Consider the following 26,501-nt stretch of genomic DNA (forward strand, 5'->3'; position numbering starts at 1 on the left):
TAGGATGCAGAACTCCAAATGTTTCTCTAGATGTAAAATCTGTCAAATTTTGTAGGTACAGTAGCGATGTCCCTATGGTTTTTACATGTTTTTAAGAACCTACTTGCTCAAAGCATTGATTCTCAAAATAATTTTGTTAAATATAAATTAACACATCTTGAATTAGTCCAATAAGGATTCAGACTTCAAAATCTAAGGCAAAAATATTTCAGGTTTAGCTTTCATTGAGCTGGCTATGTAGCCAGTTTCTCTGGGTGATGCTACCTGAGACTTGGATTAGATCTGCAGTGCCGGGAGGAGGGGAAGCTGCTCCATGCTAGACTCTACTATGTGTATTCGTGCTGACTGATTTAAGATGATCGCTCAGATACCTCTATGCTATCTTTAGGACTGCAGTATAAACATCCTCTTAAGCTGACTTTTGAGATAGAATATGAGCTGGAAGGGTTATGCCAAAATTACAGAGGCCTTTTACTGGTTGCCCACAAAATTGTTACTGTTTTAGTATTGCACATTAAATATTCATTTGGTACCATAAATGTACATGACAGTAGAGCCAAGGCTTTGTGTATACACAGGGCTCTAGTCAGTTTGACATATGTGTAGTCCCATGATTTCAGCAGCACAGCCAGTGTCAGTAAAAATTCACTAAATATCTCTCCAGCAGGCTTGTAATCTGCAAGTGGTTGACACTGTGCTTCCATAGAAATGTCTAAAAGGAGTTTAGTTGCAGCACAGCCTGCTCCCCCTGCATCCACCCCAAAGTATCACAGTATCACAGTATGTTTGGGATTGGAAGGGACCTCAAAAGATCATCTAGTCCAATCCCCCTGCTGGAGCAGAAACGCCTAGGTGAGGTCGCACAGGAACATGTCCAGGCGGGTTTGAATGTCTCCAGAGAAGGAGACTCTGCAACCTCCCTGGGCAGCCTGGGCCAGTGTCTGTCACCCTCACTGAGAAGAAGTTTCTTCTCAAATTTAAGTGGAACCTCTTGTGTTCCAGCTTGATCCCATTACCCCTTGTCCTATCACTGGTTGTCACTGAGAAGAGCCTGGCTCCATCCTCCTGACACTCCCCCTTTATATATCTGTAAACATGAATGAGGTCACCTCTCAGTCTCCTCTTGTCCAGCTCCAGAGCCCCAGCTCCCTCAGCCTTTCCTCACATGGAAGATGCTCCACTCCCTTCAGCATCTTTGCTGCCCTGCGCTGGACTCTCTCCAGCAGTTCCCTGTCCTGGAACTGAGGGGCCCAAACTGGACACAATATTCCAGATGTGGTCTCTGCAGGGCGGAGTAGAGGGGAAGGAGGACCTCTCTTGATCTACTGACCACCCCCCTTGTAATACACCCCAAAATAATTGGAGAAGCTGTATTTCTGGTATCCAGAATAAAAATGTGTGTTCTAGGATGCCCTGAGCTCCAGGAGCACCCACCTTGCATGTACAGACCGTGGATGCAGCACAGACATTCCAGGTGTGATGTGATCTGCGCACCACCTACCACACCTGAACAGATTTCTGCAGAGGCAATCCAAGATAGAAATGGATACATGAGGTGTCTCTTTACAGTGCCCAACCATTTATATATTTGAAACTGAAAGTATTTATGCTGCGATTCACTCTCTTCAAGCCTCAACTGAAGAGCTGATTCTAACAGCAGTTGTTTGATACAATATAGGCATTAAGGCACATTCCTAAGGCACAGGTTTCTTTGTAATAGGATTTTTGTCTCTGCTTACTTAAATTAAAAACCACACGTTCATCTGCAAAATAGCGATCCATCGGATTGTTCTGCTTTCTAAATTGTTTTAAACAAGTCTCAAGGCTTGTTCATGTGAACTGTAACCTGTAGATGTGTTGCTGTGCAAGGCGCAAACAAAATTTAAGGCTCTTGTATACAGTAAACCAATCAACATGGAGATTGTCCTAATTGTCAATTCTTTATGAAAATACTAATTACCATGAATTTAAGTATCTATCTGTTTGTGCTAATGGTTTAACAATGAGTGGATTTCTACTCTAAAGAATATTTACTGTACAGTCTGTGCCTGGAAGTGGCTTGTTGAATTAAGAAAAAATAAGTTTGCTAGTGTGATGACTGAGCACCATTTGTAAATTCATTTTTTAAAAAATTCTTTTATATATGAAAGCTTTATGTGAAACATTGCCTAATGAGATTAAATGCACACAGTCATCTTAAAATTAAAGGATTCAGTTCCTGTTTCTGCCCAGACTTCTTATGTGACTCTGTATGAAATTATTTAATCTGTTATTATATGCTTGGATTTTCCACTAGTGCTTGTGCTGATGATAGTATTAGCATTGTGTAATTCAGCTGTAAACTGTTCCCTGCTTTCTCCAGCTCTTATATTGTGTAGTTACCAATGGGGTTGCGTTGTCTGGTGCAACACTTGAAGGGTTTGGAAGGTGAGAGCAGAGGTGGAAAAGGGAACTTTACAACACATGCCTGTGAGTCGTTCCTGATCCGTAAAATGGTTTAATCCTTTACTGTGTTACTGAACAGTTGAGATTGTGTGTTTGTGAGACCCTCGTATCCAGTTCGTGGGTTGGAACTTGATCTGTGTTTGCCTAGTGGGTCTTATTAAAATGAGTTAGTGGAGTTTCAATGTTTCTGAATACTCTGGGAGGGAATACAAGGTGTGAATTCTCTAGCTGTGAAGAGGGCTTTCTAGGAAAATCTTACGTCCAAAATCTGAATAAACTGTGACTGTTTGTAAGCACTGGCTGAGCAATCCCTCTGTTCATTCAGAGCTGCCCTCTCCCGTCATCGGAGAGTAGTAGTGTATTCATCTCATCAATGACTTATCTGCCTTTTGTCCTTTGCAGACAGTTCTTAATGCTGTTGTTTATTTTATTAACACGACTGATTAAAAACTCCTAATAGCTTCATTATTTTCCTTTTTTAATAGCCAAGTTGGTTTTCTGGTGTCAGAGTGTCCTGCTCTGGAGATGGGAATTGGGTTTGCTCCAGGAGCCTGAAATCAAACTTAAATGTATGATGACATGTTAAATAAATACGCCTGTGCAGAAATGTCAGAGGCTTCAGGACAAACATGGTCTAGAGACCAGCTTCTAGCAAGATGTCTTTATTTATTTGTCGTTGCTTTACAGTGGGTGCATATTTGGACAAGTCTATGTGTAGAGAGATGTATGTGATTAGTAGTGGTATTTGAATTACATGAATTAATAAATGCAGCTTCACATAGCCTGTAAATTGCTTGAAAGAAAACAGACAACTTGTTAAGTCTTGAAAGTTACCATCTGTTAGAGGTTCAGGTCCTGAAGGAATGCAGCTATGATAATTTAACTATTCCACTACCGGAAACCTTGATTTGTGGTTTGGTCTTTTAAGTTGAAGGCCTGATGTATAAGGTCCAATTTGTGTTCGTCAGTTATGCCGTGGTGAACCACGTGTGTGCACTCGGGGCCTTCAATAAACATGAGTTTGACTTGCAGTCAAAGAGCATCATATTTGCTTTGGATTATCAATCTATTGTTGGTGACAGCCTATCAACCTAATTAGCTCTACCATTTTTAATGACGCAGCTAATTAATTGTGAATTTAAAATTAAAATTATAATCAGTGCTAACATGGAGGAAAGCAATGAGGAAAATATTAGAAGCTCTTAAAAGTGTAAGTATTCTTCACAAGACTACTGCATGTAAAACCAGCCTGAGTAATGTAGGATGGGATGGAAGAAAACTTTCAAAAATATATATTGAATGACACAAACCAGGTTTTGTATCTTTCTCTGAGAAGAAGTATTTGGCACCCTCCCAGCTGGCAGATCTGAAAGAGAAAAATGTAGAAACTGTTTGAGAAAGGGAGACAAAATTCAGTGTCTGAGCTCTGAGGTATGCAAGGATCTATGTGTTTATTAGGAGCTTCTTAAGTTAAATTAATGATAAAACCCTATATTCACAAGAGTTGGGCTCAGACTGTTTGGTGCACAGAAGTTGTGCAGCAGGGTGGGCTTACAAACAGAATGCAAATGCCTTTTGGGTGAGGCATAAAATGTCACTCAGTACTGATAGAATTTCAAGTTAATGTTAATCAAGAACAAAATGGAGAGGGTCTGGACAAGTGGGGTTGATGAAGAAAGACCATGCCTTAAGCTTATTTAAAAAGCTGTAGAAGAAGGAGTGCTGTGACTGTCAACATGAGAGAAAAAATATTTCTTTGGCATGGCTGAGGAAGGTGGGAGAACCAAGTAAGATGGATTTAGAGCTCCGTGTTACATGTAGGATTGCAGAAAATAATGATAGAAAGTTCTTGTGAGGTCATCTATTCCGTCCTCTTGCCCTGAGACAAGATCACCAAACCTGTATCATGTCTGCAGATAATCCTTAATCATCCTAATTGTTAGAAATGTAAATCATAATCTGTCTGGCTGCCATTTAAACCCAGCAAGTCTTGACTTAATTGTGCGACGGAGAAAATTATTTCTGCCTCTTCCTTTGCATTTTTTTCTCTTTTTTGTTTTTTTTCATGTGCCCAATGCCTTGTAGACTGAATTACTTCTTTGCCTTGTGTCTGCTATGGTAGTTCACATTCCCAGATTTGTTTCCTTTGGACTCTTCCCAGGTGGTCCAGCTCTTTCCTGAAGAGAGATGGTCAACCATGGGGACGGGCAGTGCTCTGGTGAAGGCTTTAAGATGCTACACTGAAGTAGAAGGGTCACTTTGAGCCTCATAGCTGGATATTTATTCCATGACAACACTTGACACTTGGCAGATATTTATACTTGCTAAAACATTGCATTTTTTTCTGCAGAACTGATATGGAGTAAGTTGATGACTGATGCCTTTAATTCTTCCTGCCTAATAATGTTGCCTTTCCTTATTGAATTGCAGTTGCTTTTTTCACACCATTTCTTCAGTTTATCATCGCGGAGTTCTGATCCTATCATGCAGCAATCTGATCACGCCCATCTTCTTTCTCCCTAGCTTGGTGTCATTTGCAGATTTAATAAGGATATTCTCTAGTCCATCATCCAGTTGTTAATGAAAATATTGAGCAGCGTAGGCTCGGATCAAGTCCCTGTGGAATCTATTCTGAAACATACTTCTGTTTTGACAGCAAACCATTGATTCTCTCAGAGAATATTTCAACCAATTTTACATTTAGCTCACATTTTCTCAATTTGCTCATGACAATATCGAGTAAGAATTTCATGTCAGAAACCATTATGAAGTTAAGATGCATGGAGAGCGCTTTGGATAGTGGGACACTGAAGGAAAATGTGAGAAAATAGGGTAGAATTTATTTGAACTGAAGCAGGTGACTGTGTCTGAAATGCAACCAAATGGAATACACTTGCCAGCTTCCTTTAGTATTTATTGTTCTAGCAGATCCAGGAATGAAGATTAAAATCAAACCTTTAATTTCTAAGAGGTAATATGGAAGTCTCACTCTTGGGAAGAGGATTTGTAACTGGCTGGCCACTGTGGGCCCTATAACTTATTGAAGCCTGTCCAGCTCTCGCTGGATGGCAGCACAGCCTTCTGGCCTGTTAGCCACTCCTCCCAGCTTGGTGTCATCAGCCAACTCGCCAATAATGCACTCTATTCCCTCGTCCAAATCATTGATGAATATATTGAATAATACAGGCCCCAGTACTGACCCCTGAGGCACTGCACTAGATCCAGGCCTCAACTGGACTCCGCCCCATTGACCACGACTCTCTGGCTTCTTCCCTTCAGCCAGTTCGCAGTCCACCTCACTACCCGCTCATCCAGACTGCATTCCCTCAGTTTAGCTGTGAGGATGCTGTGGGAGACTGTGTCAAATGCCTTACTGAAGTCAAGGGAGAACACGTCCACGGCTCTGCCATCATCCATCCATCTTGTTGTGTCCTCATAAAAGTCAATGAGGTTGGTCAAGCACGACTTCCCCTTGGTGAAGCCATGTTGACTGCCCCTAATGACCCTCTTATCCCTGATATGCCTTGAGATGGCACCAAGGAGAAGTCGTTCCATCACTTTCCCAGGGATGGAGGTGAGGCTGACCGGTCTATAGTTACCCAGGTCCTCCTTCTTGCCCTTTTTGAAGACTGGAGTGACATTTTCTTTCCTCCAGTCCTCAGGCACCTCTCCCGTTTCCCAAGACTTGGCAAAGATGATGGAGAGCAGTCCAGCAATGACCTCAGCCAGCTCCCTCAGCACCAGCGGGTGCATCCCATCCGGACCCATGGATTTATGGATGTCCAGATTGCTTAACTGCTCCCTAACCCAGTCCTCATCTACCGAGGCATTTCCTGTATAAAATGTCTGTCTTTCACAGAATCAAAATTTAAAAACTGTCTTTTTACAGCAACAGGAGAAAGGCCTTTTCAAATATGATTTGGGTATAAGCTGGTGCAGTTCTAGGTGGGTGGGTGTGTTATCAGAGCTTTGATGACTTTTTCTTTTCTGGAGTTGCAAACTCACTCTGTTCTAATTAATTATGCAGTGTATAACCATGCATTAAAATACAAGTTTTAATCAGTTGCAGTTTAGATAATTTATAAGGAATAGCAGTTATTAAGAACTAAAGCTGATTTCTGGAGGCGCGAGGCTGAGACTGGCTGTATAACCACACTGCACACCATCACTCCTAATGCAGGGATGAGCCATTAGGTAAAATATCGTTCCAAGGAACTTCCTTGCTGATCTCCTACCACTAAATAAATTTCCTGGCAAAAAAGTGAGTTCTGTATAGGAGATCTAAGTTGGTAGAAGTGAGAGATGTCTGTAGAGACCATTGGGAAAAGTGGGTTATGGTAAGAGCTTTTAGAAGTAGGATGTAGAAATACTAAGGAAGGAGGCAGGAAACATTGCAAAAGGTGAGGGAAGGAAGTGGAGAAGAGACACCTGGAAAAGGAAGCGGAAGATGTGCTGTGGTCAGTTAGGACATGCAGAGGGGGAAATAAACCAGGGAAAGACTCTTTGTTCTTAGTATTAAATAAATGGTATGTTCAGGAATTAGTACAAAATCAAAGCATTTCTTAAAATAAGTGATGTTGAAGTTCTGAGGCCATAGTAATGCATATGGTTTTAACCCCCAACATGGGATTTGATGTCAAACTGCAGCTTCTGGTTACATTTTTAAAATCAGCATGAGTACCACTCAAAACTAATTTTGGAATATTTCTTGGCTTTAGACTGTAACTTTTTGGCAGGTTTTTTTCATGAAAGGTATGTGTGCTTGGGGAAGGGAAGATCGGACAGAAAATTAACCACTTTTGTACAGAAACAGTAGGAAGTAGGGTTTTATGCAGTAGTTTACTGAAATACCTTTACTTTTGCCAGTAGATGTCACTGTGGATAAAAAATACCAGCTCCTAGTAGACAAAGGAGGTAATTTGCTAAATGAAAATTCATCCTTTGAAAGTAGATTTGGGGGGGCAGGATTTTTTTCCTAAGAAAGACCTTTTTCAGCATATGAAAATGGATTTCATACTTATCAGGACATCTATTATTGCCCACTACGATCCTACATTTTTTATTATCTTCACCCGACTTGGGTAAGTTCATGTCTTTTCGTGTGACTTCAGAGGGGTGTCTGTGTACGAGCGTGCTCCTGTTCAGCTTTATTTTGAAAGCGTTTCGTGTTTGGAGGTTGCTTTAATAAGCAGCAGTTGTCGCTACAGTGTGGATGTGCGGGGAATTGGACATGGAGGAAGTGGCTTCATTAAGGTTGATTTGGAGGGGGGAGCAAGATGAGGAAAAAAAAATGTCCATATGATTGGCTGGGAGAATAGCTCTGAATTATGGGATCCATCTGTTTCCTGTAATGAATTCATAAACCCATCAAACAATGACCCGAACGAATTGCTGAAGGAAAAAAATAATACACTGGCATGATATGTTTAACGCAGTGAGGCATTGGCGTTGTATAATCAAAAATTCTTCTCACATCCAGCACTTTGTAATGGAGCTGCTGTGTTTAATAGAAGCTGTAAATAAATCCTGTCACAGTAGCAGCCAAGAATGCATTTCTGGGTTTAACTGTTTCTCTTCTGGAATGTCTGGTCCTTGAAGGCTTTAGAAGTGCAAGTTTTATAGAGCTGAAGTGGGGGATTCTAAAATATAGAGAAATGTTAATGAGGTGAATGAAAGGAAAAAGCTACCATAAATCAGTATTATGTGGCTTAACCAGTTTCTTTCATTTATGCATGTTCCTTCCTTATGTCATAGAAATGTACTTAAAAGCTATTGTTGTAATTGAAATATGTTAGACTGATCCTATTCATTATATTAATAAAATCCACCTACAATTGCTCGTAACACTTTTTTATGCAGTTGGGATTCCCGAGATTGTAATCATCAAAAAGCATATGGAGTAATTATTGGATTTGTTTGGGTAAAATTGGATTAAGAAGTTTAGATACCATTAAGTACTGATAATTATTACAAGCAAGCTCATTGTTTAGTGTATGTACAGCTCTCAGAATGTAGAATAAGCAGATACCCATCACAAACATCTTAAGAGCGAGCAATCTCAAGACTCTTATTTTGCGCCTTTAATTGTGTTTCTGCAAACGGCTTTCTACTTAAATGTTTGTGCTTAGCTCTTTGATCATGCGCTAGTTATGAAAATCACTTTGTATTAAATCTTTTCCCCCACACATTGTAAAGAATATTTTTAGTATTAAAACAAATTTAGCCATAAAGGCTACATTTAAATTCCTGGATTTCCAGCAGCTGCCCACACGGCATTAGCCGTGACAGCGGATTACTTTCAGGTGAAAGGGTAGACAGGCTGCTCCTTCGGGGACTGCCAGGGTCTCTCTATAGATTGGCAGGTTGGCCCTTGGGGCTGATTAAATGTATAGTGCACAGAGCATCAGTGTTGCCAGCAGCCCCTGCTGACCACAGCTCTGCCGGGCTCTCTGCAAACAGTTGCTGTCTGGTTCGCTTTTAGCCTGCAGTTTGCTAAAATATTATGTCTTTGTATGTTGTGCGTTCTGCCAGGGATAGCCATCGTCTCGGAATACATCCCTTGCAGGAAGGGGAATGTCTGAATGGTTTATAAAAAAGCTCTTAGAGCGAATATCGTATGACAATTAATAATTAGGAAAGCTAATGTAGACACTTTGAACGGTAGGTGTTTCTCGGAGTGCATATCAAATGAAAACTGCTGCTTAAACATTGCTGAAGGTTACTTTAATAAATAGGTGTTGAGTGTTTCAAAGAATACAGTCATATTGTCTTTGTGACATATACTCTGCAAATATTATTGCTCTATTTGAAGTCTAAATTTGAAGGCTAAATTCTAGACTGATAAGAAGCTGGAATTTGGGGATCAAGCCCATTCCTATTATGTTCTTCACATTTTGCTGTATTTCCTGTCAATGGTGTAATTAAATGGTGATTTTCCAGCTACCATGATTTGTATATGCAGTATTCTTGCAAGAGCTTCCATTTAACTCGAAGAGATTTTCATATACAAAAAGAACCTACATTGGTATGCTGATTAGAGAAAAAACATTAATAGGCAGAAATGTGTTTATTCTAAAGTACAACATATTTAAAATCTTGATTTCTTTGTTCTTATCTTTCCTCATCTGTGATTCAGATATTTAGAGGGAAGCACTGTTTCTAACACTGAAATTGGGATTCTCTGGCCACACCTTTGTGATGAAGCTGCTTTGTTAATTGACATTAAAGCAAAAATTGTTTTGACTCTATGACTGAGATTAGTGATTTTTTAATAGGTATACATATAAGCATGCACGTGCCTATTTGGAAATATCAGATGTGTTATAATACTTTTTAAAAAGCAGCCTGCCTTGCTCTCTCAAATATGTTTCCAATGAATTAGTATTGCTGAAGAAAATCTCAGGGTCAGACAAATATCGACTCTGTTGGCATTGCGCCAGTTAATGGTTTTAATTCTCTTGTGTACTTACTTAATTCCATGGCAAAATAATTTCTTAGTTTAAAAAAAAAAGGCAAAGCAGGCTCTAGTGTCTCACTTCTCCGGGTGGTTGATCCTTCCAAGCTTTTTCACCAGCTGATCAGAACAATGGGGTGTTTGAGTGTGCGACGGCCAGAGCTGAGCTGGCTGGGGAGAGCTGGTGGGTGACAATGAGACCTGCCCTGGGGTCCCCAGCACAGGACACACATGGACCTGCTGGAGAGGGGCCAGAGGAGCCACAGAAATGATCTGAGGCTGGAACAGCTCTGCTGTGGGACAGGCTGAGAGAGTTGGGGTGTTCAGCTGGAAAAGAGAAGCTCCAGGGAGACCTTATTGCAGCCTTTCCAGACTTAAAATCTGATAAGAAAGATGGGGACAGACTTTTTAGCAGGGCCTGCAGCAGTAGGACAAGGGGTGATGGTTTTAAACTAAAGGAGAGGAAATTGAGTCTAGACATGAGGAAGAAATTTTTTATGATGAGGGTGGTGAGAGCCTGGCCCAGGTTGGCCAGAGAGGTGGTGGCTGAACCATCCCTGGAGACATCCCAGGCCAGGCTGGACAGGGCTCTGAGCAACCTGAGCTGGTGCAGATGTTCCTGCTCATGGCAGGGGGGGCACTGGGGGAGCTGGGAAGGTCCCTTCAACCAGACCATTCTGTGATTGTATGAATGTTGGGGAGCAACCCTCATCCTCTCTCTTCTGCCTGCCCCCTTTTCCTCCTTGTTGCTGGTGTTCCTCTCATCTGCTGGCACAGGGTTTGGTCTGGCAGCACAGTGAGAGAAACCCCCGGCCGAAATGGTTTATTGGTTTTGGTAGATCAGACTGTGTCTGGAGTGCTCTTTCTGAATCTTGTGGCTGTGGGCAAATCACATACAGCATCATCCCTTTGAACAAGTACTTAGTACTTCAAATTTCAGTGTTTGTAAATGCTTACATCTTTGAAATAATAATAACAATAGAAGTAGTAGTAGGTGGTAAAGGCTTACATCTCTGTAATAGTAGTAGCAGTTGGAATAATAATACTACCCCAACATCTACAATTTTCTCTTTCTGCTCTCCATCTCCCAAATGAAATGGAAATATGCACTTTGTTCAAAAGCGTAAAGAGTGGTACTGTTTTAATGATCTTTTCAATTTTTGGCTTTGGACAACAGACACTGGACAGCAGGCGCTTGGCTGTGCATGTACACCGATCTGAGTGGTGCAGCCTGAGCCTGAGTTTGCCCTGCAGCAGGTTTGGTACCTGCAGACAACGGTGCTGTGCCGTCCTGTGGCAGCCTGTCCAGCGTGCTTGGTGTCCTCATAACCTCTTCCATTTTCTTTTTTTAAAAGAGAGTTACTCTGTGCCACTATTTTTAAATAATTATTTGAGCATAACAACATTTTCTAGCCATCCTTTTTAGTTTTTGAGCTTTTACTTACTGTTTTAGGATAAGTGTTCTTAGACATCATGTTTCGACACGAATCCGAGATGTCCTAGAGATGCTGGAAGTGAAAACATCTAAGAAATTTTTTCACATGCTCTGTTGTAGAGTTTATAGGAAATCAGTGTTTTTCTTCTTAGTGTTATTATTTCCCTAAAACATATTTAGCGTAAACACGCAGACGCACACATAGACACATAGATTTGTGTATATGGGAGCCATTTGAGTGTCGGCATTAACTTGGTTGTGTGAACACTGCTTGCTCCATCTTCAGCCTGTGTGCTCCCTCTCCTCAGGCACTGGCTACCAGACATTTATAGGAACCAATTTCTCTGTTGGGTGCTGCTGACTTCTGAGGCTGCCTGGGAAGCTGGAGGTGGGCGAGATAGAGCTTGGGGGGTTGTACGGTTAAAAAAAGATGTGTGGGCTCTCACTAAGGCTTGGGTGTGAAGCCTTTGTCAGATGTATTCTGGTATATGCTTTACAGTATACGAAATCAGGGTTTTAGACATAGCCTCCTGAAACATATTTGCAATCTACATACATAGTAAACTAGCCCTGAGTTCTGGTTGTAACAGTTTTCTGTTTAGAATATATTTTATCTATTTTATAGTCCACGTTTTGCCAGCTGTTTGGGAGACTGAAAAACATTATCCCTTTTTTCAGTTCCAGAAAACAATCAACCAACCAAAACAAAACACAACTATTCTGATACTAAAGCAATTTTTCTTTTTGTTTCCTTTATTTTTTTTTAATGTAGTGCCAGAACCTATTAAGACCAGTTTAAGCCAGCCCCAACCTGCCGGTACCGGTACCAGTACTTCCACCAGCACTATTCCCAACAGCAGCAATGGCAAGCGTGCGTCTGCCAATGGGCAGCAGGCAGCTGCGTCCCGTTACCTGCCTCGTGAGGTGCCTCCACGCTTCCGCCAGCAAGAACAGAAGCAGCTCCTAAAGCGGGGACAACCACTGCCTACTGGGACGCTGAGCGGCACCAGCCCAGCACCGGCTACTGGCCAAGCAGGGGCGAGTCCTCCTCCGACGCAGCAAGGAGCAGGTGGGCAGCATCATCCCAGTAAGACCCAAACAGGTAAGGATCAAAACCCAGGGGGATATCAACTCTTTTCTGTAATTATGCCATCCACTATTGGCGTGAGTGTTGCAAAAATTGAAGTGATGTTAAGAATGGTCTTCAAACAACAGGATTTGAAGTGAAGCGTATGCTGTTGCTCTTTATCTTACAGGATATATTATGTCATTTCTAGGATTCAGTTCTAAAAGGTTTTCCTATTTATTCAGATGCTCAGACCCATGTCTTTTTCCATTTTTTTTTCCTCTTTCTTTGATAGTTATAATGGGTATGATTGTCAGGAAATGTAAATATGTCAGTACTCATTCTTACAGAAGCTTTGTTAATTTGGATATTTCCAAGTTTTTTTTCTATCATTTTGGCAATTTTAATGTTCATTAAAGAGAGTTTTGCATAAAAATATATGTAAGTAAAAGATAGGAACTTCGCTTATGTTGTGACACTTCTATGTCTTTATTTACTTATGCTCTCACTTGTTATTTTCACATTAGGAAAATAATGCTTTGGGAAGAGTAGTTCAGTATCTTAGGCCTTTCTACCACTTCATTCTGTCCTTTGCAGATAGACACACTGACCTTCTCTTGCCTGCTGGAAGTAGTGTGTCGAGGAGTATGTCTCTTAGTTCCCTTTTTTCCCTGAGGCTGCTAATGGGAAAGTATGAAACACTTCTCTTCTTATTTGCCCTTCTGTGCTCGAGACTGTGTAACTTTTACAATGGAGATGAGCTTAGTCAGTAATTGGTATAAATCACCTTTTCATCACTGCTGTATATGTGTGTTCTGTTAGGCAAAGCAGGGAATGTTGCAAGATAGGTTATCTATGGCTTAGGAAAAGTTATCTGGGTTAAGTCACAAGGGGGTTTTTGATATCTTGAATATTAGTAATTTCTGTGTGATCTCAAATGTCACTCATTATCACTCATTAGCTCTGTCAGATATCACAAAATTTGGATCTGAAGTGTCTGCAGTTTTTTCCTTTGAGCATTAGCGAATCTTTCACTATTTTGGCTGTGCTTGCTGCTGTGATACTGAACTCCAGCAGAGAAAATTGTTTGGTGTTGTCCTTAGAAGTTTTAGTTAGATAAGAAAAAGTATCTCTCTCAGAAATTCTAGCTTTGATACCTGTCGGACTAATATTGCATGTTAGATATATTTTTTTTATATAAATGTGTTAATATATGTGTATATATATTGATAGATATTTATTATTTTATTTTCAGAAAGACAGATTGACCAACTCAAGTAGCTCAGACTGAGGGCCAGTATTAGACTTTTTTCAAGCATCATTATAGATATATCTGAAACATCTTTGTTTGATCTTTAAGAAACACACTGTAAATCATGAAACAAAGTCCACCATAAATCATAACATAATCCATAAAAGAACTTGGCTTATAAGAGTATAGGACTAGCTGTGTGACTTTGATCTTGCCAGATGCAGTTGTACCTTGAGGTTTTAGACTTGTTTTCCTATTTTAACTTGCTGTAGTTTGTCAGCCTGGCAACTATCAGCAGATGTTTTATACTGTTGAATTAGTTTGCTACTTTTCTGTCACTGCTGGAAAAATTCAGCACATAGTAAAAGCCAGTACAAAAGAGAGGAGGAGTGCAGCAGCTTTTCTGCTTCATATTATATTCCACATTTCACAAAAATAAGCTAACCCGTGTCAAATTCTTAGCAGAAGTACTACTTGAAAGCAATTAGTGCACAGGTTCAGAATTGTTAGGTTGTTGTTTACTGTGTAAACTCCAAACTAAAGCTTTCAAAGGCACCTGAAAACCTGTGTGCACTTCTTGGAGCAGGGAAGAGAATCTTAAACCAAGCTAAATGCTTGGCTGCTTTTTTGTCTGCTGACAGCAAGGGATTATGTTTTGAGACTTCAGTGGTTGCATATTCCTTATAAAAAGAACTTGCTGAGTGCTAGAGCTGATTTAGTTCTCTTTCCAGCAGGTGGAGCATCAGTTCATTTACTAACTACAGTTACAGGAGAAAAAAAAAAAAATTAGCCTATCTAGCTCAGTATTTAACCACAGCTGTGGGCCTGGCTGCTTTCTGAGGATCTCACTTGTGAGAGACCTTTGTAGCCATGAAGTACATATATTGGCAGGCTTATTCAGTCACTCTTACTGGCTTCATCTTCACCTTCATGAACATGAAGAGCAAAAAGTAAGAAGTGTATCCAGGGAAGGCCAAAACCTTTTCGTCTCAGCTGTTAGGATTTGAGTAACTATTAGCCTTGAGATTCTATATCCTGAAAGCCTCCAGCATGTAAGTTATAAATTTTCCTTGAAGTTTAGTTCAAACTGGGTGGTATTTTTGTGAATGTGAAATTAATGAATTTTAAACATGAGGATTCTGACTGAGCAATACCTTGTAAGAAGGAAACTATTCACCTCTCTCCTCTTATCATCAGTAGCCAACTATATTCCTTTAAACGTCTCTGGTTCCCTATGCATTCCACTTACTAAAGTCTTTGCAAGTAAAAGTTCTCTGGGAAAGAGAAGGAACAAAGTAATCTAAATTGTCCAGACAAAGCAGTGTAGGTGCCTGTTCTGCATATAAACAGGAATTTTGTCTGTCTGAACAGCACCTGCATTGCAGGAGAACAATCACTTCAGTCTTCAAAGTCTTCAGTTGAAGACTTTACAGCTGGTGCATCAGTGCTTGGGGTTTCTCCCGCCCTGGTAACCTGGCCTAACCAGAGCTGGTTACACCTGAGCGGGGTTCTGCCCAAGCAAGTCTCTATATGCGGCTTCTTTATCCTCGTTGTGAACAGTGGTAACTTTGCTTTGATGGATGACCTGGTATTAATCAAGGAGCCAGGATCATTTAAGGTACCATCTTGTATCCAGAAGACGCTGAGTAAGTTCATATCTGTAGCCTTTCTTTTTGTAGAGTCATATTTCTTCATATTTAACTTGAAATTATGCAACCATGTTCCTTCCAGGCCCAATTCATAAGAACGTGGATACAAGGAAGGCTGTTATTAGAGGCATTGCCAGCCTCTTCACTGTAAAAATCACAGTGTTTTATCTCTTTATTCTCTTATCAGCAGTCTGTGTTATCTGCTGCCTTGGCCTATCCAAAACACTTATCAGAACTCTGACTGCAATGTCATGAATTAAAAAGGATGTTCTGCCAATGTAAGGAAAGTGAGAATTAATGACCACTAATATATTCTTTGTCAGGTTTATCATCTGGAAGTATCAGTGAAGTAGATGAGAGTGGTGATTTTTTTGTTTCTCTTTTAAGGTAATCTATAAAACATTAACTAGGCAAACTGTTAAGGGAAGAAATTAAAACATTTCAAATTGCATAGAATATTTTAGAAATGTTATTCCTTGAAAAGTCTTTTATTCATTGTGAACTATTATGAAACTTTTCTATAGTACTTTAAAGCATTTTCTGTAGAACAGTTATTTGGAACTTTTATCTTGAGCTACAAAGCTTGTTCTCGACATGCCACCTTTGATCCCTTTCAGGATTACACTGAGGGAAAGCTCTATCTGTAATTTATGAGCTTATTCTAATATCCAGTCTCGTTTGTTATTTTTACTTAAAGATGGAGCATTTTCTCTTTTCCACCCCCACTTTGTCAATCCCAGAATATCAGGGATTGGAAGGGACCTGGAAAGCTCATCCAGTGCAATCCCCCCATGGAGCAGGAACACCCAGATGAGGTTACACAGGAAGGTGTCCAGGCGGGTTGGAATATAGGCAGAGAAGGAGACTCCACAACCTCCCTGGGCAGCCTGTTCCAGTGTCTGTCACCCTTACTGAGAAGAAGTTTCTTCTCAAATTTAAGTGGAACCTCTTGTGTTCCAGTTTGAACCCATTACCCTTTGTCCTGTCACTGGTTGTCACTGAGAAGAGCCTGGCTCCATCTTCCTGACACTCCCCCTTTATATATCTGTAAACATTAATGAGGTCACCCCTCAGTCTCCTCTTCTCCAACCAACTCCAGTAAATTTAGAGGATAGTTAACTTCTCTTATTAGGGTGTGAGGCATTAATGGAATGATCCTTTTGCCATGTGATCTGAAAGAATTAAAGTAATTTTTGAGAAAAAGCCATGGGAGATTAAAAATAACAAGTAATATATCCTTCTTTGTTTCTTTACAAATTATGGAGTTTGTATAGGAGTCTCCAGGCAATCACTGTGTGTTTGATGATTATAAGAAAGAAGATCAAAAGAAGTAATCAGTTTTTCTTGAAGATGCCTTTCACTTTTCTGCAATTCAGCAAAGTGAAACCAACCTCCATCAACTCCAAAGAAATGTACCATGTCCTGCAGGAGTCATGATGAAACTTCTACGTGTCTTTTGTATTTGCAAGTAGTAGAGTATTTTGTGGAACGGATCTGTAACATATGTTTCCAAAAGTCTAAAAAGAAACGAAAGCCAGTAATTCATGCAGGAGTCAAAATGAGAGAACACACAAGCATTGTGGAAACGGAGGAGTTATACTTTTAATTTGTTTTATCTGTTGTTTTCTGGGACGTGAGCATTTGACAGCAATTACAGAGATGTATTTTCCTGCTGTGGCTGATGCCAGATTCTATGCTGAGCTTTTCTGTTCTATGAAGCTGGAAGTTTTATTTAATGTTTCAAGATTTCTTTAGGTGCGGTTTGCATTTTCATGCTTTTGACATTGGTATGTGCATGTTGCAGTGCTGTGGCCAGTTGGAAGTTGCTGAGTGCCGTTGTGTGGCAGGTTAACTTTTCATATAAATCTGTATTAACTTTGCTTTGGTAATTTGTTTTAGGACGCAAAATTAGAAAACAACCTGCTTTCTGTTAAAATCGTGTCTGATAATACTAGTTTCAAACATCCATTCTTTTAACTGTGGGTTACTTTATTGTTCCTTCTAACAGCGATTTTATACAGTTGCAAAGTCAAATTTGGATAAAAGTTTTAGGGAGAGATAAGATCTTTTCTAAACCACTCAATATAGTTGAGAAACACAGATAAGCTTTGACACACAGTTGTTTCACCAGACATACCAGAGCAGTGGTGACCTTCAGGGTAAATGCATGTTTGAACAGTTGCCCAGTTTAGCTTATTGTACTTTGTGATGACTGTAGGTAAGGCATTATATACCAAAGTAGGTCTGTAGCATATGAATAAAGTCACGTTTCAAACGTCTGAAATAAGATTTAGCTTGATTTCCTGGAGGCATGGCAAACAGGCTGATTTTCAATGAGTAAAGCACATGTGAAAGCTGCCTTTATGGAAATGATTTGCTGAACTTTATCTTTTGAGGTTCCTTTTCTGTAATTCCACTAGCAGAATATCTTTGTTGGCAAAACATGACTCTGTTTTTGCTTTTAGTTGGTAAGTTATAGAATTAAAACCCAAAACTTCAGAAATTGATTTATTCAGGATCTTCTGTAAGCAGTGGGTTTTGTATGTAATAGTTAAAACACTAAACACTATGAAGTAGAAATCAGGGATTAGATGATAGAAAGTGTGAGAATAAGGTGAGTAAATATACTGTGTATATAATTTCACACTTTCTATAGCAAATACACTTTTTTTTGAAGTGTACTACGTAATACCTGGCAGATGTGCATTGTGTCATGGCTGTTGGTCTCGAATTAAGTAGCATGGTGATGTTTCTTTGTAGACACAGGGGTTGGTTATTCCTACTGCTTCTGTGGAAGGTAACTGTATGGAGCAAACACACAATGTTTATCTGCAATAAAACTCCTCTAACAGCTTTCACATTTCACATCACTTGACAAGGTATTGGCCACAATTTGCAGAGCAGTTCTCTGTACAGCTCATCACTACACACGCTCTGCAGTGTGGCTGTGTAAATGTTTTCCTGCTAGTGGGATCACATTTGATGTTATGCCATTTGTTAAAAATGAAGGAAATTACCAGTATTTGTTTTGATTACATCTTTTGCCAATAGTCTCATCAAGTTAGTGTTGGAAAGGGATGCTCAGGTACAACCAGAGGTTGCATGAGTAGTGCTTACATTTCTTGCCTCTTGTTTTTTTTCCTCAGGGTTTGTTTAGCATTTGGTGGTGCTTGTTGTCTGGTACATGTCCTTGGAAATCAGGCAATGTTGCCAAAGGTAACTAGTGACAGGTATATGTTTAGACAAAAGGAAAAAAGAACCATACAATACCAAAAAGGTAGCAGTTAACATAGAGACAGGATTGCGCCAGCGCTGTCTGGATGTTCTGAGTGATGAACATCTTCTGAATTGCGGTAATGGGAAAGTCTGAGAGAGGTGAGTCTCCACTAGTAAAGGGGTTTGTCTCCCATGTAAATTTTCAAAAATTCCATATAATGCTATGAATATAGATGGGGAAGTACCAAGCTCTGTGTAGCACAAATACGTGCATTATGAATGAAAAATGATGGTAAAAACTCATCAGTAAACTAATCTTTGGAATGAATTTTTCTGTATTGTGTATGTTATCTGACATCAGGCAGCAGAGCGTGAAAAATAAATCTGCTGCTTCAAATCTATCTGACAGTGATTAGAATTTTTCACTGGGAGAAGGAGAAATAGAAATCTGTAAAAGGATAAATAACTGAGATGCCTTTATGGTTTTGCTGTCCTCACTTTCAAAGAGAGAGGCTGTGCAAAAGCATCATGACTCAAAGGCCGTTGCTTTTGCTTTGGAATCGGCAGACCTGCATCCTACCTGTCGAGGGCTGTGCTCTAGTGATGGCCAGAAACATGAAGTGCCCGGGTGTCTGCAAGAAAAGGTCAGGAGACTAAGAGTCTGGCAAGTTGTTAAAAAGTGCAGATGGCAATTTTCTGCCAACCCATGCGAGGAGCCCGAGTGGCAGGACCTGTCTCTGATGGTGGGGAAGTAAAAGGCAGAAAGCAACTAAGGTCAAAGTGACTGGGAAATAAGAGTTTGGTCCCGAGGAAGAGCAGCAAGGGAGTAGCATCGTGTGAAAATGATCAGAAAGCTGGATTTATACAGCTCAACAAACAGGTATCGCACTACAACAAATATGAAAAACAAAGAAATTTGTAGATTTAGGAAAAAAACCTCAGAGAACGAAAACACAACATTTTCTTAAGTCCGTTATTGAAAGGAAGGCCAGGGGAAACTGGTCTGATGTTCAGCAGGAAGAACCATTGATCAGTGGCATCAGGAATACTTCAAATGGTTTTCCCTTCATCTGTGAACTAACGATTGACTTAGAACTGGGACTACAGTGAGTCAGAGAACGTAAGGGAAGAAAATATTTCAAATTGTCTAGAAGTGACGAAGTTCATAGTAGACTACATTGAGGATGGGTTGCAGCAATCTGGCCTGCCAGCATTCTTTCAGAGTGTGAGAACGTGAAAACAGAAAATAAAACAACCAGTGTTAAAAGGTGAAAAAGGAGAGACTGGGGATTTACAGGTTCTAATCCTCTAGAATGATACTGGAAAAAAATAACCAAAACAGCTATTTCTGTGAATTTAGAACTGTGCAAGAGAGAAGAACAGAGCCAGCTTGGGTTTGTGGAGAGCAGGTCATGCCAAAGGAGGGTAGTTCCATCAGCACTGCGAAATGGGAGGGAAAGTCATGTCCTAGAAGTCGACTTTGTGCTTTTAACAGGGCCTCAGAAGACTTTCTCGTGCTGGATGTGTGGTGATGAAAATACATGGGAAGTATAAGATTAAACTACCGCAAGAAGTCTCACCGCTGCTCAGGGAGTTGCTCTCAGTTCTTATTGGCAAGTGAGAACATTTTGAGTGAGTGCAAATTTGTACTCTTTGATATATACATCAAACTTTTGGCAATAAACAACAGCCTTCATTACTAAACTAGAGAAGAGTGCAAGGCAACTGTAAGGCAAAATTACAATATGGAATAGTGCTGGCAAAATTCTATAATTGAATGAGAGATAAAGAAAAGGGAAAAGTTCTTTATTTTGGCCAGAGCAGCTCTGTACACAAATACAGTTACGTGAGTATCACACCGCAAAAACGGACCTGGAGTTGGTCACAGGGTAAACCAGATCAATGCTATCATGCTGTTGAAGACAAATGTACTGGAGGAAATAAATACTGCTTTCCATGAGGCCTTTCTGATAAACACTCTGAATATTGAGTCCAGTTTGGGATACTGTGCTTTCAGAAGGAAGGGAAGAAGAGCAGAGGAATGCAACAGGAATGAGTAGAGATCTTGAAAAAGAGCCTTGCAAAAAGTGAAGGAATTGGAGGTACTAAGTCAAAGAAAGACTGGCATTAGAATTGCAGAAACACCTCAATGACTGCCGCAAGGATGAAAATTATATGTTCTGTATGCCTGTGATGGATCAGATAAGAAGTAATGGGCTTAAATTTCAACAAGGAACATGAAGGTTAGACATTAGGAAGAACGTGCCAAGATGAAAGCTGTCTTAGAAGTGAGCCAAAGCCCTGGGGAAGGTGCAGTCTCTGTTACCTGAGGGCTCCCTCATTGGGTTGGGTGAGTGTCACTGATGTCAGGAGACCAGCTTAGACTCAGCGAGTGCTCCGCATGACCTCTCTAGTCCCCTTTTTTAACTTTCAGGGCTGCAGTGGCACCTGGGCTTGAGTTTGCTCCCAAACTTTGGGGTGGGCTCTGTCGCTGCCTTGGGGTTCTGTGTTGCCTTCCTGTGTACCCTGCCTGGGAAACAGAGGCCTCTTGAATTTATAAGTACCTGCCTCTGTAAATTGAAGTAGATTTCAGTAAGTTTACAATATGAATGAGAAAAACAGAAGCAACGTGTGAATGCGTCTTATGTTCTCTTCCAGCTTTGACATACCATTTTAACTAATGGAAATTTCAATCATGCATAGCTGATATAAAGGAATATAACAATCCACGATAATATTTTGATTTTAAAGTTATTTCAAAATTGACTCTCCAGCACAGTTTCTAGTTGCATTTGAAATAGTTTTCTAAATTAAAACAAAACCAAGCAGATTTGATTTTTGTTCATCTGTTGTTCTTAAAATGAGGTTAAACCCGTCCAGTATTTAGAGACTATTGCAAAGAAACATGTCTTCAGAAGGAAACCAACTATTTTCAGGAGTACTTTAGTGGAACAGTTCTTGAGCCAAGAATAGCAGCAGCGATTGTGCTTTGGTAGTGAAGTGGCAGCAATTCTGAGAATGCAGCCAGACCTTTAAAGAGACATGAGTTGTGTGCAGCCCAGTGCAAGAGGGTGACACTGCTCAGGTGAACACCTGACAAGAATTGAAACAGCAAATTTAAAACGTGCTCTGCTTACTGCGTAATTAATATGTATTTGGGGCAGATAGGAGGAAGAGGAAGAACAAAGAAGTGAGCAGGGGAAATAATTGTGAAAGAGAGTATAAGACATACTGAAAGCTTGTGTGTAAATGATCCTTTGGGATTTGTATATATGCATTGAAAAAAGTTATCTACATGTGTTCTTACAGGATTTGTGATGAAAACATTTGTCTCCCCCCACCACCACCTTCTGTTCACACTCTGCATGTTCAAATGTCTCAAAGAGAACTAGCCCTCTCCAGCCCGCGGCTGGGAAAAGATGGTGGGTCCCCCCTTCTGCAGGAGGCGGAGAGTGCCCTGATCTGTGGTGTTTGGGGCAGTTTTCGGTGTTTATAAACAGCCTTGCCTTTGATTAATACGCTTGCATGTTTGCCACTTAGATCTTCTTGCGATAGAGGCAGGGAAGTCATTAGGGGCTTGGCAGCAGGCCCGGGTGCAGCTGGGGCTGCTGCTCCCCCAGTGAGGCTGGAGCTGCTGAGGGGCTGGTGGTGGGGCAGGCAGGAGGTGTCAGTGGGGCAGGCAGGAGGTGTCAGTGGGGCAGGAGCTGTTGGCGAGGCAGGCAGGAGGTGTTGATGGGGCAGGGGCTGTCAGTGGGGCGGGCAAGAAGTGTCGGTGGGGCAGGCAGGAAGTGTCGGTGGGGCAGGCAGGAGGTGTTGGTGGGGAAGGCAGGAGCTCTTGTTAGGGCAGGCAGGAGGTGCTGATGGGGGAGGAGGTGTTGGGGCAGGCAGGAGGTGTTGGTGGGTCAGGCAGGAGGACACTAGGCAGGAGCTGTTGGTGGGGCAGGCAGGGGGTGTTGGTGGGGAAGGCAGGAGCTGTTGGTAGAGCAGGCAGGGGGTGTTGGTGGGGAAGGCAGGAGCTGTTGGTAGGGCAGGCAGGGGGTGTTGGTGGGGAAGGCAGGAGCTGTTGGTAGGGCAGGCAGGAGCTGTTGGTAGGGCAGGCAGGGGGTGTTGGTGGGGGAGGAGGTGTCAGTGGGACAGGAGCTGTCTGTGGGGCAAGCAGGAGGGATCAGTGGGGCAGGCAGAAGCTGTCGGTGGGGCTGCAGGAGCTGCCGGTGGGGCAGGAGCTGTCAGTGGGGCAGGACGACACGGGGCAGGAGGCGGGAGCCGCTGCCCGTGCAGGCGGTCGGCAGCGCCCGCGTCTTCTCTTGGCTGACTTTCAAAAACAGAAGAAAAGCAGCCAGGCTGCTAATTGTAGCTGGGTCCTGAAGTGAAAATGTTTTGTGACAGTTGAAAGAATTTAAAGAGGAAGGAAGATCGGTTTAGTGTCAGCTGCAATTAGATAATCAAGGCTTAAAAACCCCACTCTGTTGATACCTTCACCTAAAGCCGGGGAGCGGAGCGAGGGAAGGGGGAGGAGGGCTGTGCGTGGAAAGGGCATTTCCACAGCCAGTGCAGCCGAGGCCCGAGCTCGCTCGCAGGTTGTCTGGGCGCTCGCTCGCACAGAGCGATTTTCTTGGCAGCTCTACAGGATGAGGCTCATACTGTACACAGCCGACATATTGAAGCCGAGAGCCCTGGAGAACGTAGATGCAGGAGTAGAAACAGCTCTGCACACAATGTAGCGTCTCCTAGGATGGTTGGGCGACTCCTTTCTTCAGGTATTTTATTACCCATCAGCCCTTTTTAGAGCCAAAAAAAAAAAAAGGAAAGTAACCCTAACCCTGAGAAAATAGCATCTGCTTCTGTTAAATCAATTTATTACATAACATTTCAGAGCGAGCGCAGCAGCACAGCGTCCTAAGCTTTTGGCTGCGTTTCAGGTTTGATAAAATGGCGTCTTCGCAGCGAGCTGCTTGCTAAAGATACATTGCACCGAGCAGAAAAATGCTATTATTTGATGTTTTCTACTGCTGCTTTTGTTTCGGAGAGGTAGCACTTAGTGAAATCTCTACTAATCATGAGAAATGTTTAGTTTTGCTTGTGCTCTTAATGCATTTAAAAGCTTTCAGCGTCAGAGGAAAGGAACTACATTTTAATGTTATGGTGCAGAAAATTAAAACAGGGTAATAGGCTTTCCCTCTTGTGTACTTAACTATGGTTTAGTTTTAAAATAAAGCAAGCTGCTTTATTCAGTGCTTCCATCTCTTTTCTGTCTTTCCACATTATGTACGCGGTTCGAGATTTCAGCTTGCTAACATCTGTGGGGCTTGCTGTAAGTCCGCTTTGTAAGTGCCTTCAAATAGATGACGGCTTTGAAATGTGTCCCTTGCCTCAGCGAACGCCTAGAGCTGGATGTAGCAGACAGCCTGAAATATTAGCACGGCAATTCCCAGATTTTCTGCTTTATTTTATTTTATTCTTTAGAATAGGTGCTTGTATCATCGTTTTGTCTTAGAAATTAACCTACATTTGATCCAGCACTTAAAATGTTTCTGGAAATTCTTATTTAATTCAAACTTTAAAATATATAGTCTTTTAAAGATCTGCTCATGTTGAATTGAAAACTGTTTCTTTTGGGGAGAGAAAGTAATTTGCCCTTTTTTCCTGATTTCCTGCTGACAATCACTAACCTTTGTGTGACAAGTAAAACCCCCAGCAGGGCTGTCACTGGCCTTGGGGATTTTTCTGTCTCCTGCGTGTCAAAGCAAACAGCGCTGGCCGTAATCTGTCCTTTGGGCAGGACCGGACGAGCCAATGTACCTGGGTGCTGTTACGCTGACCAACATGAGCTGAAAAATAAAACTGGGAATAAGAGAGAGAGTCACTATTAGCTCTGATTTAAAATCGGATGGGCAAAACTTATTATTAATGTGGTTCTCATTAAAAGTTTATCCCAGGCTTTGCCATTGCTCACCCCCTCCATACTTCACCTCCTAAATCAGCTGAGAGTTATGTTATAGTTGAGGATGCAGAATTTTACCGAGCAGCATTTGAACTAATGACAGTAATGGAAGTTCTGAAGATGCAGTTTCTTTTAGCTCTGCTGAATGAATAAAAATGAAAAATATTATTGTAAATGACATTTTCAGAGGAGAATTGAAGCTTTGGGGAAACTGCTTGTGCAGGCAAAGTGTTTTGCCTGTCTACGAAATGAACAGCTTCTCCCGTTTCACTCCACTCATACTTTACATTTGTAATCTATGTAAACATCAAACTGATTTTGTAAGCGATTATTCATGTTCATTAGCAAACATAGCCAAAAATGTTTTCTATTTTTAATACGTACTAAATTGAAGTTGGTGTTGGGTACAGTGTAGAATAACACCAGCAATCTCCTCCCAGCTCATTAAGGATATTATTTGAAAAACAAAATAAAATACAGCCCTCATGCTTATTGGTAGCGCTGGTGCATTTTTCAGGTAGCGTGTATGATTGCAATTTGACAGAAGTTGTATGCTTGTTTCAAACAACTTAGAGCTGTTATTCGCAGATTAATTTTTCCTTCCTGATTGCTGAAGAAACGTTGTTAATCAAGGGAACCCATATTTTTTTTAGAAAAGATGCATAATTAAGTTTTTGAAACACAAAGTTCTAATTTTAAACTCGATTTCGCTTTGCGCTGTACCTGCGCCAGGATTTCCTGACACCGAATACCTGCGGTTCCTGTTCCTGAGGTTTTGGTTGAAGTCTTTGCTGGGTTCAGAGGAAGGGTAGAAGTGCTTCTGGTGGACTGCGGTGCCTTGCGTCTGACCTTTGCATACATACAGAGCAACTGATTCTTAAGAATTATTTTGCTAAGTGTGTTTCCCACTTCTGTTTTAACAGCTTTGAAAATAAAATACTGGCAATTTTTATGAAGAGTTGCTTTCCTAGAAAGTTGCAGGAAATTTCTGTGTTCAAAAAAACCAACCAACCAACCAATTTTCTAGCTTTAATAACCTAAAATATTTTGCTTTCATTGTTTTTCCCTGATGTTTAAAGTCCTTATGGATTAAGTAGGACTGTGCTACTCTTTGGTTATTTAAATTATAGGAATGATCTTGTAATCTGGAGAAAATGGAAAATCTTTTGGTTATTTGCTTGTAGAGACGGGAATATAGAAAGTCCTCTCTTCAGCAGAGTCAGTTTTTGCACTTTCTCTTTAGATTGTGATTATTTTTCCTTTATCTGTCCTGTTTCTTCCAAGTTTTAGAGCAGCAGCCTTGGTGTTAGAATTAATCGTTCCAGTAACTGTTTGGACACAGCGCAGTTGTTGCATGCACTGCTTATTTTATGTCACCTAAAATTTATTGTAATTCCTGTCAAAGTAACCCATGTTCTGATCAGTGAGTGATTATTGTTGGGGGTATAATCTGAATCTCAGTAACAGGAACTATGCGGCCAGTATGCAAAAAGGAGCAATTATGAGTTGCAAACCAAAAGCGAAGGGGGTTAGAGCTGTGACCTTGCCAGATGTACCTGGTGCGATACTGTGATGTGCTTATCCCAGCTGAGACCCTTGGCCATTTTCTGCTTTTAACGTGGGCATCTCTTGGTCTTCATAGTTCTTACCTCTCATAATTTTATTTTCTTCTCTTTTATGTGACTGCTCTTCAAAATCCTGGAATCATATTTAATGAATCATTTTGCTCCCTACTCTCAGGAGTCTTTCTAAGCTGTTTTGTCGTCTTCCTCTTCCAATCCCACTCCTTCCCTTTACTTTGTCTCCTGGCTGCTCTCAAACTTGAGCATCACTTTAACCACCATCCTTGGAGGAGAGGGTGAAGAGAAAGCAATGATTAAACAAGCAGCTCTCTTCCATCTCATTGATCCTAGTGCCATTTTTGTGGGATTTGAGACATCTTCCTCTGTGCTCTTGATCCTTCTTCCCACACCTGCCCTGCACAGACACTCTTGCCTTGAGCAGCACCATCCTGCTCCCTGGCACTCGCACATGTAGCTTAGAT

The 26,501-nt window shown here is 41.1% G+C and overlaps 1 protein-coding gene across 4 annotated transcripts in view; it reads left to right on the plus strand.

Annotated features, from left to right (window-relative positions):
• TNRC6C (trinucleotide repeat containing adaptor 6C) overlaps positions 1 to 26,501 on the plus strand; it is a 90,163-nt gene that overhangs the window by 27,787 nt on the left and 35,875 nt on the right. For all 4 annotated transcript variants that reach the window (XM_080356228.1, XM_080356226.1, XM_080356225.1 and 1 more), the window contains one exon: positions 12,106 to 12,435. In XM_080356228.1, coding sequence (XP_080212354.1) covers positions 12,106 to 12,435 — 330 coding nt within the window. The remainder of the gene's footprint in view (positions 1 to 12,105; positions 12,436 to 26,501) is intronic.

This window comes from Nesoenas mayeri (genome assembly GCF_963082525.1).
Source record: "Nesoenas mayeri genome assembly, chromosome: 19".
NCBI classification, from domain to species: domain Eukaryota; kingdom Metazoa; phylum Chordata; class Aves; order Columbiformes; family Columbidae; genus Nesoenas; species Nesoenas mayeri.